This window comes from Vipera ursinii, assembly GCF_947247035.1.
Source record: "Vipera ursinii genome assembly, chromosome: 2".
NCBI lineage: Eukaryota > Metazoa > Chordata > Lepidosauria > Squamata > Viperidae > Vipera > Vipera ursinii.
This window is the reverse complement of record NC_139513.1, coordinates 284253470-284270615: the sequence shown is the minus strand read 5'-3', so window position 1 is coordinate 284270615 and position 17146 is coordinate 284253470. Positions and strand designations below refer to the sequence as shown.

General features: G+C 50.2%; 1 protein-coding gene across 4 annotated transcripts in view; it reads left to right on the top strand.

Moving 5' to 3' along the window:
• The window catches only part of UNC13B (unc-13 homolog B), a 163082-nt gene that overhangs the window by 116561 nt on the left and 29375 nt on the right, over positions 1-17146 (top strand). For all 4 annotated transcript variants that reach the window (XM_083356830.1, XM_083356829.1, XM_083356831.1 and 1 more), the window contains 5 exons: positions 10183-10352; positions 11648-11763; positions 13578-13741; positions 14971-15121; positions 15677-15745. In XM_083356830.1, the coding sequence (XP_083212956.1) occupies positions 10183-10352; positions 11648-11763; positions 13578-13741; positions 14971-15121; positions 15677-15745 (670 nt within the window). The remainder of the gene's footprint in view (positions 1-10182; positions 10353-11647; positions 11764-13577; positions 13742-14970; positions 15122-15676; positions 15746-17146) is intronic.

Sequence of the window (17146 nt, the reverse complement as noted above, 5' to 3'; positions counted from 1 at the left end):
CATCTGGAACATTGTGCACAGTCCTCAGAAGGAACATTCTGGAGCTGGAGAAGGTTTCTTGGGGGGACGGAGAGCTAGCTAAGTGATCGGGGGGGAGGGGCAGCTAGAGCAGCTTCCTCAGAGGAGAGGTGTGGCGGGGGGGGGACGTTGGAGGCTTTGGGCCCTGAAAAGAAGTGAACGAGAAGGGTCGGGATGGAGGTGTGCGGAATTATAGATGGTGTGGATAGAGCGAGCAAGGAGAAACACCCAAGCAGAAGCCACCAATGGACTTGAATCATGGAAGAATCAGGATGGAAAAAATGGGAATATTTTTTGTACAAGGTGGAACTTTGTTATATGGCGGCTCCCAACTTGGTTAGCTTCAAAAAAAAAAAAGGCTGAATGAATTTGGAGTGGTCCTGGGGAGTCAATGGTTGATGGCCGTGGGGCTCCTCTGGAGGCATCTGCTGGAGATTAGTGGGCTTCCTTCTGCAGTCACAGTTGGCTCCTGAAAGGACAGACTGCTGGACGAGATAGGCCAAGCATGTGAGGAACAGCTTAGTTCTTACATTCTGCATGCAACTTCATAAAACAGCAGAAGTGGAGGGCAGCTTGAAGTGTTATTAGGATGTTATTAGGAAGCATGGTTGGCCTTTGGGATGCCAGAGCTATAAAAACTGGCTGTTTCTTTGATTTGCTTGTTTTCCAAATAATGAGAGAGAAATGCTGTTATTATCCTTTATTACATATGCAGGGATCGTAATACGATACGAAATCTGATTTCCTAGGATACAAAATCTGATTTCGGAGCCATGTACCGGCATTATGGGGCTTGGAGTCCAGCCTCAAAAAGAGAGGGGAAGTGGCGGCCTCTTTGTCCCAATGCATTGAAAGCTCCAAATTGCCCCGCTGAGTAAAACGAAGTCTCTTTCACACGGGACACTCAGAGAAAAACCGAGGTGTAGTCTAAGCTGCCAAGGCTGCTTCAAATGTCTGCGATAATTGTTCCCGTAAGTCAGCCCCAGATGCCTCCGTCCCCAGCCTGGGTCACTTCTGCCCCTGATGTCAAGGCTTGTTGGCCACGTTCTGTTTCTACAAGTAGTTCTGGGAGAGGAAGATGGTTAAAGGTGCAGTGGTTGGTGGAGGGAAGAGGGGAGAGCGAAAAGGGGGGGGGAACAAGGGGTCAGAAGCAACAGAACGTAGGATCTGCAGATGGTGAATACTTCTCCCGTTTGTAAAGGAATGTTAGTTACCTCTGATGTCCCAACTTATAAACTAAGCAACTAAACAACCAAAGCTTTCCAGGGGAAGAAACGCCAAAATCCCAAAGCAATGGCAAAACGCTTGTGCCTCGTTTCCGACGGACAGATGAGTTTTCATAGGGTCTGAAGTAAAGGACCAAAATGACTTTTTCTTTATCTGGCAGCAAACGTATCAGATGTGTCTGCTCCAAAACGCGTCAGCCTTACCAGGTAGACCTGTCAGGAGAGACACAACCAGTTGAGCTGATTACATTTCACTGCAAAGCAAAAATGGACAGAATCTTGCAAGTCTGGAAGCGTGGTTTCCTTCCTTTACCTCCTGAGAAATTGGAGAGGGTCTCCTCTGGGCCCCTTGCCCTGCTCAGGATCCAGCTCTGGGCTAAGCTGCCTCTTTGCTGCATGTTCCCCTGGCGTCTTTCTCCTAAGCTGGTTCCCTCCCGTGTGCCACTGCAAGGAGAGGCATCTGGCCCTTGGCATCCCTCAGGCAGGGGAAGGTAGGAGGGGGACCTGGTGCAGATAAAATACCTGTTGAAGCGTTTAAAGGTGCAGGAGAACAGACAAATCTGTCCCCAGGCTATAGGGCCTGGTGAAAGGCAGGGCAGCGTGGATCCTTCTTGCTGATGGGAGATGCAAGGGAATACCAACGGATGATCCCCTGCCCCAAAGTCCTTGGTAGGCAACAGTTTCTTTCAGATCTTCCAGGGAGCACGGAGGAGCACGTGGAGAGGGAAACGTTCAGAGAAGGCAAGATGAGAGGGCGGCCCTCAGAAGGCTAACGGGGAGAGCGAGAGAATGCGGGAAGAAGAAGAAGAAGACGGGTTACAGCGAGGTCCCAAAAGGAGCCCTATTAGGGCTCCTCTGCGGAAAGCCAGGAAAGGGTTGCTTCTGAAGACTGAGAGAGAGAGAGAGAGAGACTCCGGAGGGAAGGAGGCCCATTATCCCCATCTAATGCGAGTACATTGTAAGAATGACAGAACTGGAATCACAATAGAACAGGCTGACATTCTTCCAATCTGAGAAACGGGGGGGGGGGCAGGTGTCAGTCTGAAAAGGAAGCAGGGCTCATTGTGAACGCATCAAGGGAAAGGGAAAGATTTAGATTAATATTAAAGAGTTAAGAAGACATGGGGAGCATCAGCCAGCTTGCTCAGGGGACCCACAGTTGACACGGTGGTGCTGGTGAGCGAAGGTGGCAAATTGGCCTTGCCCAGGGGTCGTGTGTGTGTGTGTGTGTGTGTGTGTGTGTTCTCTGATCCGCAAGAAGTTCAGAGACTCGGCTGCTGAGAAAAACAGCTGGCTTGGCAAGACCGAGGGGAGTGGAAAGCAGATGTGGAAAGCACAGCTGGCGAGTGGGCTACAGGTTATTGCTGGCAACAGGTCAAGGTGCCAAGCGCCTGGTTTCACCATCACTGAGAGTTACCCTTCCTCAGTAGTGCCTGGTAGCGTAGCGCCCCCTCAGAGATTTGGCTGGGACCCCATCGAGGAGAGTCGCAAGCGATAAAGAAAATGGCTAGCCAGGGTCTTTCCTGGGTGGGTGCCAGAACCGGAGGGACGCCTGGCATTTTAACCGTTCCACCAGGCCCCCACCAGACCTCCGTGACAGAACTGTTTGAGGGGGTGGTGGTGGTCTGAGCCATTTCATCCTCCGGTATGGCTTGGCAGAGGAGTCATCCGGTCAGCATCTCTTCCCATCCGGTCAGCATCTCTTCCCCCATCGCCTCTCGTTCTGAGCTTTAGCTCTTCTGAGAGCCCCCTCCCCCCGTCTCTGGGGATGGTTCTCCGGCTCCTCTTCCTTCACGGGTTTCTTCCTGTCAGAGCCTCTGGGCTTCCTGGCCAAGATTTCTCTCGCTTTTCCTCCCGACGGGAATCGCTGGCTCGTTCGGTTTGCTCATGTGGCAAGATTTCCCTTTGTGTCTCTTTAGAGCTGGAACCATTGGATCAAATCTCTTCCCGTGAACCAGCCTCTGCTCTTCGGTTGGTTCTCCTCTAGATGCCACAGATTCAAGGGCAATGAGGTCCCCAGGTGCCAGTTACCGTCTCTTCTTTGGCCGTTTCCTGGCTTATGTTATGTCCAGGTTAGCAGCACCCTTGGCTCTTTCTTTCACTTTCTGACAGATGAAGTTGTCATCCAGGGAGGACCAGAATGAGTTGGGCTTCTGACCCTCAGCAGATGCCAGGATAATTGTCTCCCCCCCCCCCCGCCCCCCTTATCACTCTTGCACGGCCTCTCTCGTAGCCTCTCTGCTCATCTGAGGCAGAAAGACCTGGCCTGTATCTTCTGCCTGCCCAGAGGGTCCATAGTAACCTCCTTCGGCATGATCCCATATAGGTTTTCTTTCTCCTCTTTCACTCCTGCCCAAATCCTTTCAACACAGTCTGCGCTCTGATTCCCATATGTCGGTGCAATGTCAGAGGCCATTTCTGTGGGTCCCCACAGAGTTTGAAAAGCAGCCAAACCCCTGATGGGGTTGGGGCAGGGCTGCGGAGATGTGTGCCGGGCCCCCAGTCCTAAAACCCGTCTCATTGGGGAAATTTGTGCGCCATCGGGTCAGTGTGTGGACTCCCAGAAACCCCTTGACAAAACTGCCTCCAGAATGTCAGGGAGCAATCATGCTAAAAAGCCCAGATTGCGGGAGACATTGTAAGTTGTCTGGGTCTGACAGGGAAGATGAGGGAGTCAGCAAAGATTTCCCGAGGTCTCCCGTGTAGATAACAATCCAGTTGGCCTGCGGGATGTGATTGTACGCCAACATGGATTATCTGCTGCAGAGAAGCCTCCCTCCTCTCCTCGGCTGGGATAAACATCGGCAGGAGGGTCTGAATTCTTCACAAGGGATTAAGGGGGCTGAAAGACCTTCCAGGATCTTCCCGTCACAGCCGTTCCTCTGGCAGGTCTGCAGCAGTGAAACTAAATGGGGGACAGGAGGGGGGGGTCTCTCTTCCATTTGGCTAACACACACACACACACACACAAACACCCCAGATCCCGGGTTGGGAGGTGGATGTCCTTCCCCCAAATGTATTTATTTAAACAGTCTGCATGGCCAACTCCCTCAGTCCAGGATCATCCCAGAGGTCAGGGCTGCTCTTGGGTAGCCAGGCTGGCGGGGACACGTCCTGGGGGCTGGGGAGTCCCTGTTGAAGAGGAGAGGGCTGTGTAGTCAAATACAGGCAGTCCTCGACTTGCAACAGTTTGTTTAGTGACCATTAAAAGTTACAACAACGCTGGGAAAATTGACTTATGACCATTTTTCACACTTACGACCTTTGCAGCATCCCCCATGGTCACATGATCAAAATTCAGATGCTTGCCAGCTGGCTCATATTTATGACGGTCGCAGTATCGTGTGATCCCTTTTTGTGGCCGTCTGAGAAGCAGAGCCAAAGGGGAAACCTAGGTCCATTTAACAACCAGGTTACTAGCTTATCAACTGCAGTGATTCACTTAACAACTGAGGCAAGGAAAGTCGTAAAAAGGGGCAAAACTCACTTTAAAAATGTCTCACTTAACAACAGAAATTTTGGGGGTCAGTTGTGGTCATAAGTCGAGAACTACCTGTGGTGAAGCAATCTTCTTTTTTTTTATTAAAAAGTTTTACAAAAACAAAATTTTACAATATATCCCCAAATCCCTCCCACCCCAAACCCGCCCACTTCCCCCCCCACTTCCCAGAGCTAAATACAGGATTATAGTTACAATAATCATATTCTAAATAAAAATTATGCATAATATACAATTAACCAAATTCATAATGTGCTTTAACTCCCCTTTAACATAACTACAAACAAAGTACCAATAACAATATCCCTCTAAAATCTACTCATAAGCTAAATGGAACTTTTTAGTCCCATATTTGTTCTGAATATAATTTATCCATCTCCTCCAAACTGAAATATATCTTTCCTGTGAATGATCTTTCAAGTAAGCAGAAATCTTAGACATTTCTGCAAGATTTGAAACTTTAAACACCCATTCTTCTATAGTGGGCAAACTATCCTTCTTCCAATATTGTCCCACCAGTAACCGTGCTGCTGTTATCATGTTCAACATCAAGTTAGTTTCTTTAACATCACAATCTACCACAATACCCAATAAAAACAATTGCGGAGAAAACTTTATCTTTCACTTAAAAATCTTTTGGTGAAGCAATCTTCGAGCCGCCCTTCAAGCAGACTAAAACCGCTTCATTCCTGTCAGAAACAGTGGCAGTCTGGCGGCCTTGTGAGTGTGTGGGCTCAGTTTGCCCCCCCCATCTTTTAAATATGTTTTAAGCATAAAATGGCTGAATTGGGGCCACAAGTGCCAAGTGGCCAGGAGGAGCAGGGCCGGAAGGCCGAATGGAAAGAATGTTCCAGAAAAGACGCAGGAGTCTGGAGGGGGCAGAGGCCCACCTGGGCCAGGGTCTCGGAGGAGCCGGACGGGACCTCCTGACCTGCAGGGCTGGCAGGGGGAAGGCAGGGCAGGGCTGGTGGGCAGCGTGGGGGAAGCGCCCCTTGTTTGGGCACCGCTCTGCTTGACAAGGCTCAGCACATTGTGCGTGACCCACTTTCTGACTTTCTTCCTCGTGTTATTTGGGTCGCTTGGCAACAGGCAACGCCTTCATAAAAAAAGCCAGCGAGGGCCGCCGCGGAGACGTGGCCTCCCTGCTGCGTGGCCACAAAGCAGCCAGCTTCCACCTGGCCTCTCCGCCTCTCACTTTGGAAGCAGCCAGCCTCCCTCAGCCCCGGGGAGGCACTGAGAGTGTCTCCCACACAGGAAGCACCAGGCCGTTGTTGCTTTCTCTCCAGGCGCATCCCAGGAACAAACCATACAAGGGCAGAGTTCTCCCAGGGGCTCCCAGCCATGAGGTTTTTTTCCCTTCCACCTTCTCCCAGTTTCTGCTAAAGGTCCTGAAGAAGCAGCCACCAGGTTTAGGTCCAGGATGGTGCATTGGGAGAAATGGTGGTTTATGACTGGAGGCCTTCAGCCCCTGAAACTCCCTGTGTGACGTCAGCCCAACAGCCCCACCACCACCACCACCACCGTGGCTTGGTGAGAAAGAGTTGCCCCAAGGACCTACAGAGGTTGGGTAACCGAAAATAACAGAAGGACAGAGTTGGAAGGGACCTTGTTAGGTCATCTAGTCCAACCCCCCGTTCAAGTAGGAGACTCTATACCATTTCTGACAAATGGCAGTCCAGTCTCTTCTTGAAAGCTTCCAGTGATGAAGCTCCCACAACTTCTGTAGGCAACTTCTGTTCCACTGGTTGATTGTTCTCACTGTCAGAAAGTTTTTACTTACTTCTAGGTTCAATCTCCTTGATCAGTTTCCACCCATTGTTCCTTGTCTGGCCTTCGGGTGCTTTGGAAAATAAGTTGACCCCCTCTTTCTTGTGGCAGCCCCCTCAAATACTAGAAGACTGCTATCATGTCGCCCCTGGTCCTTTTCTTCACTAGCCTAGCCATGCCCAGTTCTTGCAACCATCCTTCATAGGTTTCAGCCTTCAAGCCCCTAATCATCTTCGTTGCTCTTCTCTGCACTCTTTCTAGATCTAGAGTCTCAACGTTTTTCTTTTTTTAAAAAAAGTTTTTATTTTTTAAAATACAGTTCAAAAGTACTTATTCAACAAACGTGTTGTCTGAGATTATCATTCACTAATACAAATTGAATTCCTAATCCCTTATTCTTTCCCCCAGCCATTGATAAAATAAGTGCCAAGTCTGAAAGTATATTCTGTTTCTTCTTTTTCTTTCAACCTCAAAGTAAGTCTGCCCATTTCTCACAGTCTAGTATTTTTTTAATTATTTCTTCCTCTACTGATATTCCTTCATTTTTCCAATATTGTGTGAAATGATTCTTGCCGCTGTTACCACATATAAAATCAAATATGTATTTTGTTTGTCAAGCTTTTCTGGCATTATACCTAATTAAAAAAAAATCAGGTTTAAAATCTACATGTTTTCCCAACATCTTTTCTAGCCAAGTATGTATTTTTGTCCAATATCTCTTTGCTTTGACACATGTCCACCATACATGATAATAAGTACCTGACTTGTGATTACATTTCCAACATCTATCTGCCATATTTTTAAAGATTTTTGCTAGTCTTGCTGGTGGCAAGTACCATCTGTAAAACATTGTATATACGTTTCCTTTGTAAGAGGTTGACATTGTCAATTTATAATTTTTTCCCCACAAGTTTTGCCATTTGTCTAAATCTATATTGTATCCAAAATTCTTTGCCTATGGTTATCATTGTTTCTTTTACTTGTTCATTTTCCACTTTCAAATTCAGTAAAAAGTTATACATTTTCTTAATTAGTTTCTCATCAGAGGTTAATAATATCTGATCAAACAAGGTGTCAACGCTGCTAACATTGGATCTTCCACAACTGATGAAAATGCAGCCATTTTCTCTGTTCCTTTAGCAGAGGGGGGAGGGGTTGGGATGAGAGCTCAGCTAGCCATAACATAACGCTGCTGTGGGAACCCAAGGACAAGCTGATAATGTTTTGGCGGGCTGTGGAGCTGAGGAGAAAGCCTGACGCTTTAAGCTAATTAGGGAATGTGATTTATGACTTATTGGGGGTGGGAATTGCACTTTGTTACTTTGTATCAGGGGGAAGGGAATTTAGTTTTGGGGTTCAACTATGTAGTGCCAATACTTTGTTTCCCGAGTAAAAGATTTTTTTGAGGAAAACAATGCCTCAAAGTTCTTTTGAAGGGTTTCATCTATCGGAATCATGACACCAGGTCTGCTCTTTATAAAATCCGTACAGTTTAACATCTTTGTCACATCTCACTTGCATTTGTAAATATTGAATTGAAAATGTTACAAGAAGCTAAGGGAAATGGAGGTTTTGGCTTGCCAGAATGAGTTTTTATATTACCAAGCATCAGTATTAACATGGGTAAAAGAATGGATAACTCTTAGAAATAAAAGATTGTGGTACTTGGAGGGACATGACTTACAGCTCGGTTGGCACGCTTTTTTATGGTATGGGAAAAATAAAATTCATAAACATTTTCAAAACTATTATGTTAGAAATGCATTATTACTAACATGGGAAAAAATAAAATGTAAAATATACTTGAAAAATCCAGGATGCCTCTCAACAATGGAAGCATTTGTACATCCACATTTAGTCAGTCTTGAGAAAATATGGACATACAAAGATATTCTAAACTCTGGAGGGAATTTAAAATCTAAACAAGAGATGGAAAATCAGGGTATTGATATATCTTGGTGGGCATATCAACATTTTTTTTCCTATCCTGGCAACAAAACTGGATGCAGTATTCCAGGTGTGGCCTTACTACAACTTTATAGAGCTGTATTGGTACCTCACGTGATCCTGATTCAGTCCCTCTGTTAATGCAGCTTACTGTTGTGATTCAGCGTCAGCCTGTGATACTGGCAGCTGAGTCTGATGATTCTGAAGAGGAGGAGGAGAAGGGGTTTGGAGAGCCTTTGGTGTCAGAGGACTCTCAGCCTGGCCCCTCCCGTCATGTTCCTCATCAGACTCAGCCGTGTGAGCACGAGGTATTGGAAGTAGATGATTCACAACTGGATCTATTGAGGGATGCTAGGAGCAGGAGGCAATCCAGCAGAGTAGAACAGAGAAAGGCAATGAGGCAACTCGGTGAGAGGAGAAGAAGGCAATGAGAAGCCACACCTTGGGACTGCTGATAAAAGGGGAAGGTGTGGGAGGTGCTGGTTGCTGAAGGCAACCATTTGAAGATCTTCTGCTAGAGTCCTGGTCTGTTATTCCTGTTTAACTCTTGTTTGCACTTTTGATTTCTTTGTAAATAAATTTGGTTGGATTATTCCAGCCTGTTGACTATAAAAAGGGGTTGTCCCTGATTCAAACAGGGCCGGTCGTAGGCTGGAACAGAACACCTATGATGGCATTGACTTTTCTGCCAGCTGCCGTACTACACAGCTGGCTCATATTTAAGTGATTGTCCATTAGGACTCCAAGGTCCTTCTCACAGTTACTGCTATTGAGCCAAGTTTCACCTAATCTGTACTTGTACTTTTGGTCTTTCTTGCCTAAGTGTAAGACTTTACTTTTCTCTACGTTGAATTGTGAAGTCTTACACTTTGGAAAACTTTGCCCTTCCCAGTTGGTAGCTGTTATTCCCCACTGCTTGGGGCCTTCCAAGCACAGGTCGTGGCCTTTACAACCTGCCCCCCTCCCACTCTCAGCTGCCTTGTCTTCCGGGTGAGATTCAAGGTACTGGTAATGGTGTTTAAGGCCCTACATGGCATGGGTCCGGAGTACCTTAGGGAGCACCTGCTGCCGGCATCAACTTCCCTCCGCCCTGTGCGCTCCCACAGAGAGGGCCTCCTCAGGGTGCCACCGATCAGAGAATGTCGATTGGTGGCCCCCAGGGGGAGGGCCTTCTCTGTGGGCGCCCCGGAGCTATGGAATCGGCTGCCGGTTGAGCTTCGGATGGTGCCCGACCTTCGCTCCTTCTGTCGCGATCTGAAGACACTCTTATTTGAACAAGCCGGCCTGGCCTGATGGGGGATGGGTTGGGTTTTATGGTCATTTTTAATATTTGTATTTACTGTTTTTAGTCGGGCATATGTTTAATTTTCTTTTAACTTTTGTATTTTTGTATTTTTTATATATTTGCCCTGTTCACCGCCCTGAGTCCTTCGGGAGAAGGGCAGTATATAAATAAAATTATTATTATTATTATTATTATTATTATTATTATTATTATTATTATTATTATTATTATTATTATTATTATTATTATTATTATTATTATTATTAAAAAGTGGGGTTCCAAGACCCAAGAACAGTCAGCCCGCTGAGCCTGGAGGGGCCTGGATTGCTTGGGGGCTGTGCTGGGGCGGGTGGTACGTTGCCTCCCTGCCTGTGGCTGCCTTGGGGCCTGGGCAGAAAAGAGCACAGACCTTGTCCTCTCCCACCCTTTGGCCTTTGCAGCGAGTGCCATAACTCCTCTGACCGGATCAAAGTGCGGGTCTGGGATGAAGACGACGACATCAAGTCCCGGGTCAAGCAGCGGCTCAAGCGGGAGTCAGATGACTTTTTGGGGCAGACCATCATTGAAGTCCGGACGCTGAGCGGAGAGATGGATGTCTGGTACAACCTGGGTGAGTCCCTCCTGTCCGCAGGAGTTTCAGGGGGAGGGGGGGAGGGAGTCGAGAGCTTGGCAGAAGAGCATGGTGGGAATCCTGTGGGATGGTGGGGGTCTGGGGAGGGCAGGGATGCTTCCAGGGAGGCAGCCTGGAGGAAATTGGGGTGGCCTAGCTGAGAAGGACAGAAGGGGAGTTTGGGGTGTCGGAGGAGGCAGAGCCCAGTGCTGGGAGGGTGAAGTTGCCCCCCCCCACATACACACACACAAAACTCGACAAAATAACTCCTGTCCCAGACCTTAAGGGGGGAAACCTGCTGGCAGGAGTCAGAAAAGCAGCTTGTCTGGGCTGAGGCAGCAGAAAGTTTTTCGAGGAGAAGAAAGGGGAGGGTCTCATTCAGAAAAGAAAAGGGAATACTACTCAGGCCTCAGAGAATGTGGCCCCAGAAAGGCCCCCTTGCAAACCAGATCTGTAGCCAAAGTTAAGGGGTGGAAGAAAGAGACTGGCAAGCCTGGAATTCCCGTCCTTTTCAAAAACCCTTTTGGGCCTCCGTGCCATCTGCTTATCACTGCTCAGGAGCCCTCCAGAAGCACTTGGGTTGAGGGTCTTGGTGAAAAAAAATGTGTGCTGGGAAACCTGCCTTGGAAAATGAGGAGCGAGTTTAACATTTTGGGCAGGGCTGCTGAATTCCACCCACGGAAGCGCCTCTCGCCAACTCGGTGTCCTTCAGACATCCTGCAGGCCAGCAGCTCTGCCTCATCCGGAGACCCCTGCTTGGGAAATGGGAGTGGAGCGCTCCCCCCCCTTTTCTTTTGGAGAAGAAAGAGGGCCTGCAGCCTCCTTCAGACGGTTCTTGTGGTGGCCCATCCAGGCCCCTCTCCTGGCCTCCTTGGGGTCTCTGGGTGGGAAGAGGTGGGGTCTGTCCTCTCAGCAGGTGCAGATGGACCAGGGGGTCTGCCATGCACATTGTCCTGTCCCAGTCCTCCAAAGGCAAGCTGGAGGAGTGAGGGGGTGGTGGTGGAGCCACCACTTCTGTGGGACCCACGCAAGCCTCACAGCAGCGAGGCCACGGGGGCACAACACCCCTTCTGGCCGCATCTTCCTGCCCCTCTTTTGCCCCAGGACAGACTGGGTAGCCTGGAGCCCGTGTGCCACTGGCTGCCAACAGGTCTGCAGAGCCAGCCTGGTCTCCTGAAAGGCGGGGGGGGGGAGAGATAGAGTAGCTGCGTGGGTGGCTGGTCTGCCTTCCATCACTCTTGGCTGCTGGAGGCCCCCGGCTGGCAGGGATGAGAACGTGGGGGTCTTCCTTCTAGAAAAAAGGACGGACAAATCTGCCGTCTCGGGCGCCATTCGACTGCAGATCAGCGTGGAGATCAAAGGCGAGGAGAAGGTGGCTCCTTATCACGTCCAGTACACCTGCCTTCACGAGGTAGGCACGGCGGCCGGCTGAGCTCTCCTCCCCAAGAGGAGGCCCACATGGTGAACCCCCTTTGCTGAAGATGCTCCCTCCACTTTAGAGAACTCGGGCCCCTTGGCTCATTGCAACTTCAGTGAGGGAAGAAGAGCTGGCTGAGCAGCCTGGGAGGTCCTCTCAATGCGAACAGACTCCACTCTGGTGGGTTTGGCCCTTCAGCCAGTCCTGGCTTATCCTTCCCAGAAAAAGCCAAGGAGGTTGGCCACTTTTAGAGTACAGAGACGTAGCTTTACAGCTTTGCAGAAGTAGCCTCACACCCGTGGTAGGCAATAAAGGTAGAGCCTTGGTGGAGCAGTGGGCTAATGCCTCCTTAAGTAACCCCAGCTGCCTGCCATTAGTGCAGGTTCGAGTCCCACCAGGCTCAAGGTTGACTCAGCCTTCCATCCTTCCGAGGTAGGTAAAATGAGGACCCAGATTGTTGGGGGCAATTAAGCTGACTTTGTAATAATGCCGCTTGGGGGGTGCAAAGCCCTAATAAGCAGGCATATACATAGAATGAAGGCTATTGCTAAGCACATTTGATTTGTGCTTAGATTGTAAGCCGCCCTGAGTCTTCGGAGAAGGGCGGGATATAAATGGGATTAAAATAAATAATTAATAAATAAAAATAAAGAAGGGCAGGTTCTGGTGGAGGAAGGAGAGAGAGAGAGATGTTCTGAAGGCACTGATGAAGGAGAGTATCGGCAGCTCAGGGTTTGAAACGAGGGCTCCTTGGTGGCCTCTGAGCTTGGTGTTTCATGACCCAAATTACGGTAGGTAACATCATCAGTTCTAACGTCAGATGTTCTTGCTTTGACTACACGTGGAGAGGCAGCTTTGCTTCTTTTAAGACGTGTGTGTTACGTTTAGAGCTAGAATTAGTTGATGCTGGGGGGGCGGGGAGTGGGAAGAACGTCTCTCAAGGCTGTTTTGAAATAAGAGAAGATAAGAATTTGGAGGGTTGTTTAACAGGAGGGAAAGCTTACAATTAAAACTAATTGGAGAATGTGACTTATGACGCTTAATTAGAGGGAGGAACTGTGCTTTGATACTGTGTGGTTAGGGGAAGGGAATCCGGATTTTGGCCAAGCTATGCTGTTTTGATTAAAGAGTCCTTAAGGTAAACAATGCCTCGAGGTTCTTTGAAGAAAAATTGCATCTGTCGGAACCATGACAGCTAGTGATCACCATCCTCAGACTAGCACTGATGATGTTACCTAGTCTGGCTAATGAGAAGCCCCAAGCTCAGAGACCACCAAGGACCCCTCATGTTATGAAGTTCAGCTGGGCAGCATCCAGCAGAGGCCAGTTTTGTGTATTGAAAGAAAGTCTGGCTGAAAACTCTCCATTGTCATCCTTGCCCCCTCCCCCTCCCCCCATGCCTCTGTTTAATAGCCAGAGCTCAGCAGCAGATGAAACCCACCCAGGAGCTGGACCAGCTAGGATCCCACAGAGGTTCCAGTCAGCAGGGGTGTCATGGGGACACCCGAAAAGTAGGGGGTTAGTCAGTGGCTGGCAAAGCCACAGGAGTGGCTCTAGTGACAACCTAGAAGTGGCAGCAAACTCAGAAATCTGAGAAGCGCAGAGAGCAGGACCCCCACCTGGGCTGGGGTGAGGGAAGGGGGGGCCAACCTTTGCGTTCTCTCCAGGTATTCCTTCCAGCACCTGAATCCCCAGTGGAGGAGTGTGCCAGCCTTACTGGTCTGGGTCTGCTTCTCCCCCCCTCCCCCTGCCTTGGGTGGGTCCTTTCCTGAGACCCTCTTTGGGGCAGCTGTGGGTTTCCCTTCCAGAACCTCTTCCACCACCTGACGGACGTCCAAGGAAACGGGGTGGTGAAGGTCCCCGATGCCAAAGGGGACGACGCCTGGAAGGTTTACTTTGAGGAGACCGGCCAGGAGATTGTGGACGAGTTCGCCATGCGCTACGGGATCGAGTCCATCTACCAAGCCATGACGTGAGTCCCCGGTTACACCCAGCCCTCTCCTCTCCTCTTAGACCCAGATATGCCGCCTGCGCCAAGCGGCTTTGCCGGCCTCCAAGAGACGGGCTCAGCGTTGGTGCAGCCAAGTCAGTCTGGGGCGGGTCGAGATCCCCAAACGCTGGAGAGAGTTGTCAAAGGTTCTTGAGCTCTGATGATGAAGGGCCATGCTCCAGACTTCATGCTTCATGCTTCAGACTTCCATGCTCTTCCCTTCCACCCCAAAGCTGCAGGAGATGAACGGGGGCAGGGGGGAGACTCTGAGCTGCTGCTGGGTGCCAGGATCAGGGGGCAGCTTTTTCCTCCTCTTGTGGCTGCAGGATTCCCACTCAGCCGCCCGGCGGGGCCTGCAGACCCCCTTAATTCCTTGGGCTCCTCCTGCCATCCTCGAGAAGGAAGCAGCCCCCGTGTTTGGGTGTTCTCCCTTCTTGGCTCCCCAGAAAGGGCCAAGAGAAGAAAGTCAGAATCCCCAACGGGGTTTCGCTAGCATTTGGGCTGGGGGGGGAGGGGGAGGTTTGGTGGAAGTCAGGACAGAACAAGGTGAACCAGGGAAGGTGGTGCGTGGAAAGGAATCGCCTTGCAAGATCGACCGGGAGGGAGCGTGTCCTCTGTAACAGAGCTGGCCCTTGCAAGCGAGCGAGGGCAGGACTGAGAATAGGGGCTCTCTTGGGCCACTCTGGGGTCCCCGTCCTGGGGAGGGAGGTGCTGAGCCACCTCTGCTTTTGCCTGGGCCCCTGGCAAGAGAAGGTTTTGCTCTGGGGCTCTGGGCTTGGTCTCCCCACCATTGGGAACACCTGGAAGGAAGGCCGAGGTTGGGGGGGGGAACGGTCAGAGACGGGGCCCAGGTGCCACTTTCTTGCTTTTGCACAATGTCCAAGAGGGGGTTGAATTGGAGCCGGGGGGTGGACTTTGCTGAGGGGGGTGCGTGTCTCACTCCAGAGCTTTCTTTCAGCATTGTCTGCAGCAGCAGCAGCAGCAGAAACGGTCAGAGTTGCCACCTGCAGGTGTCCGGTGGCCTTGGTGCTTGCTGAGTTTGGGGCGGCCTCCAATGGCTCTGTGGGTGGGGAGGGGAGGAGCAGTTAGCTATGGACAGAGAGATCCGGGAGCCGTTCGAGGAAGGGTCCGGCGTTCCTGCTTCATGGCCCCGGGACTTCCTCTGCCTGACACACACACCCCGTTTCCTCTGCTCTCCCCCCCCCCCGCAGGCATTTTGCATGTCTTTCGTCAAAATACATGTGCCCCGGAGTGCCGGCCGTGATGAGCACCTTGCTGGCCAACATCAATGCTCACTACGCCCACACCGCAGCCTCCACCCAGGTCTCCGCCTCGGATCGCTTCTCGGCCTCAAACTTTGGGGTGAGTCTCCCCAGCCGCTTTCTGGGTCCAGCCCGCAGTTCAGCATCCACCTGGCTTTCTTTCCGGGGAGGGGAGGAACCCCTGGCTGCTTCCGCCCAGAGGGGTTGTGGAGCAGTGTGCCGTTGTAGTGCCAGAGGGGCTCTTTTAATTAGTGAGTGGGCCGGCAACGAAATGGATCCCGGTGATGTTTGAACAGCTCAGAAAGCCTGCCGCGTTGAGCAGACAAGGAAGCCACCAGCCCTTCTTTGAGACTGGGACACAGAAAATACATTTTAAGCTCTCCGGGGTTGCTCGGGCGTAGGGCAGCCCCACGCTTTTCTGAGGTTGGATTTGGCAATGTGACCTACTGGAAGGGCAGCTGCTCCTCAAGCCAAACTCGGCCTTTCAACCTTCAGAGACACGGGCTGTGTAGGTGTGCGTTGAATTCCCCCTGGAATTGGCTGATGTTTCCATCTCGCTGGTGGCCCCCAGAGATGCAGGAAAGAGAGGCCTTCCCAAGAAATATCAGGAGAAAGCCCTTTTGACCCCTGCCCTCTTCTCTCCTGCTGCCGACAGAAAGAACGATTTGTGAAACTGCTGGACCAGCTGCACAATTCCCTCCGGATTGACCTCTCCATGTACAGGGTAGGTGCTGCACCTGGAATGTCGCGTTTCTCCGTAGGGTTTGGGCAAAGCCTGCCTGGGCCTTAAGGCCCCATGACCCCTCCGGCAGCGAGGGGGCATGATCCCTGGACTGGCCAGGGTGGGCCCGGAGTCGGGCACTTGGGCTCCCAGCAGCCCCCAGCCTCAATTGCACAGGGGGTAAAGTTCTGCGTGTTTCTCCAAAGTGATGGGCTTTTGATCTGGGTAAAAGAGGCAGACGGAATATTTACCTGCCTTATAGAAAGGACTCAGGATACCTAACAGGTATCCCACCTCCCCTCCCCCACTCCATCCCTCCCCTCCCCATGTCTCCTTGGTTTTATTTTTTTTTCTGTTTCTAACTATTTGTATAAAAGTAAGCTGCCCAGAGTTATCCTGTGGTAAGATGGGCGGCCAGTAACTTTTATAAACAAATAGATTTTGTAAATAAATACATTTTATAGATAAATAAAATAAGCAAAGGAAAGCAAAATCTAAATAAATAAATAAATAAATAAAATAAACAGAGTGAGGGTGGGCAACATTGGGGGCCTCTGGTCTCCTGGAGACCTTTCAGAGGCCATCCAGGAACAGCCTGAGGAAGAGCAGGGTTGACATCCTGCAGTCTCTCTATCCAGAAAGAAACGGGGTTCAGAAGCAGACCACAACTATTCCTACGTATCGCCATCCCTCCCACCGCAGGGCCCTAAATCAAACTGGTTTTGAGGGTGGCCGGGATCCAGAGGCCCCTGGGTCTGCCTTCCAGGGGAGACTGACCAAAGGCATTCTTAACTGGATTTGGCAAGTGCGTGTAAGCAGCATCTTATTTAGTTTTTTCTTAATAAGTTGTGGGAATATTGCTTGCATTTGCGCGTGCGTACATGCGTGTGCTCTTCAGTATTTTTATTAATGACCTGAAGGAAGAGAAGGAAGGAATGCTTATCCAATTTGCAGATGACCCAGAAGACAGAAAAAATAAAATTCGAAATGGTCTTGGTACCTTAACGAAATAAGCTGCAAGTAGCGCGCCGTAATGAAATTCAACAGAGACAAGGGCTAACCTCTCGCCTGAGGGGAGAGAAGCCTGCGCTGTCAGAGAACAGGGTCACCTGGCCTAGTCACGGTTGTCGCGAAGGAGCTCCTATGCCAGGACCTGCCTGCAAAATTGGGAAATGGGATGTGGTCGGTTGCGAAATGCAGTGTGACGCAACTACAAATGAGCAAGCGCCATAAAGGGGTATTCCGCTTTGGCCAGGAGTCCCGTGTCCACTTAAAAGAACAGCCCAGAAAAAAATGGAAAAGGTTCAGGGAAAGGCAGCAAGTCTGATCAGAGGACCAGAAACTCTGCTCTCCATGGAGAGGTGGAAGGAACGGGAAGCTGAGCTTGGAGAAATGGCAGCTGAG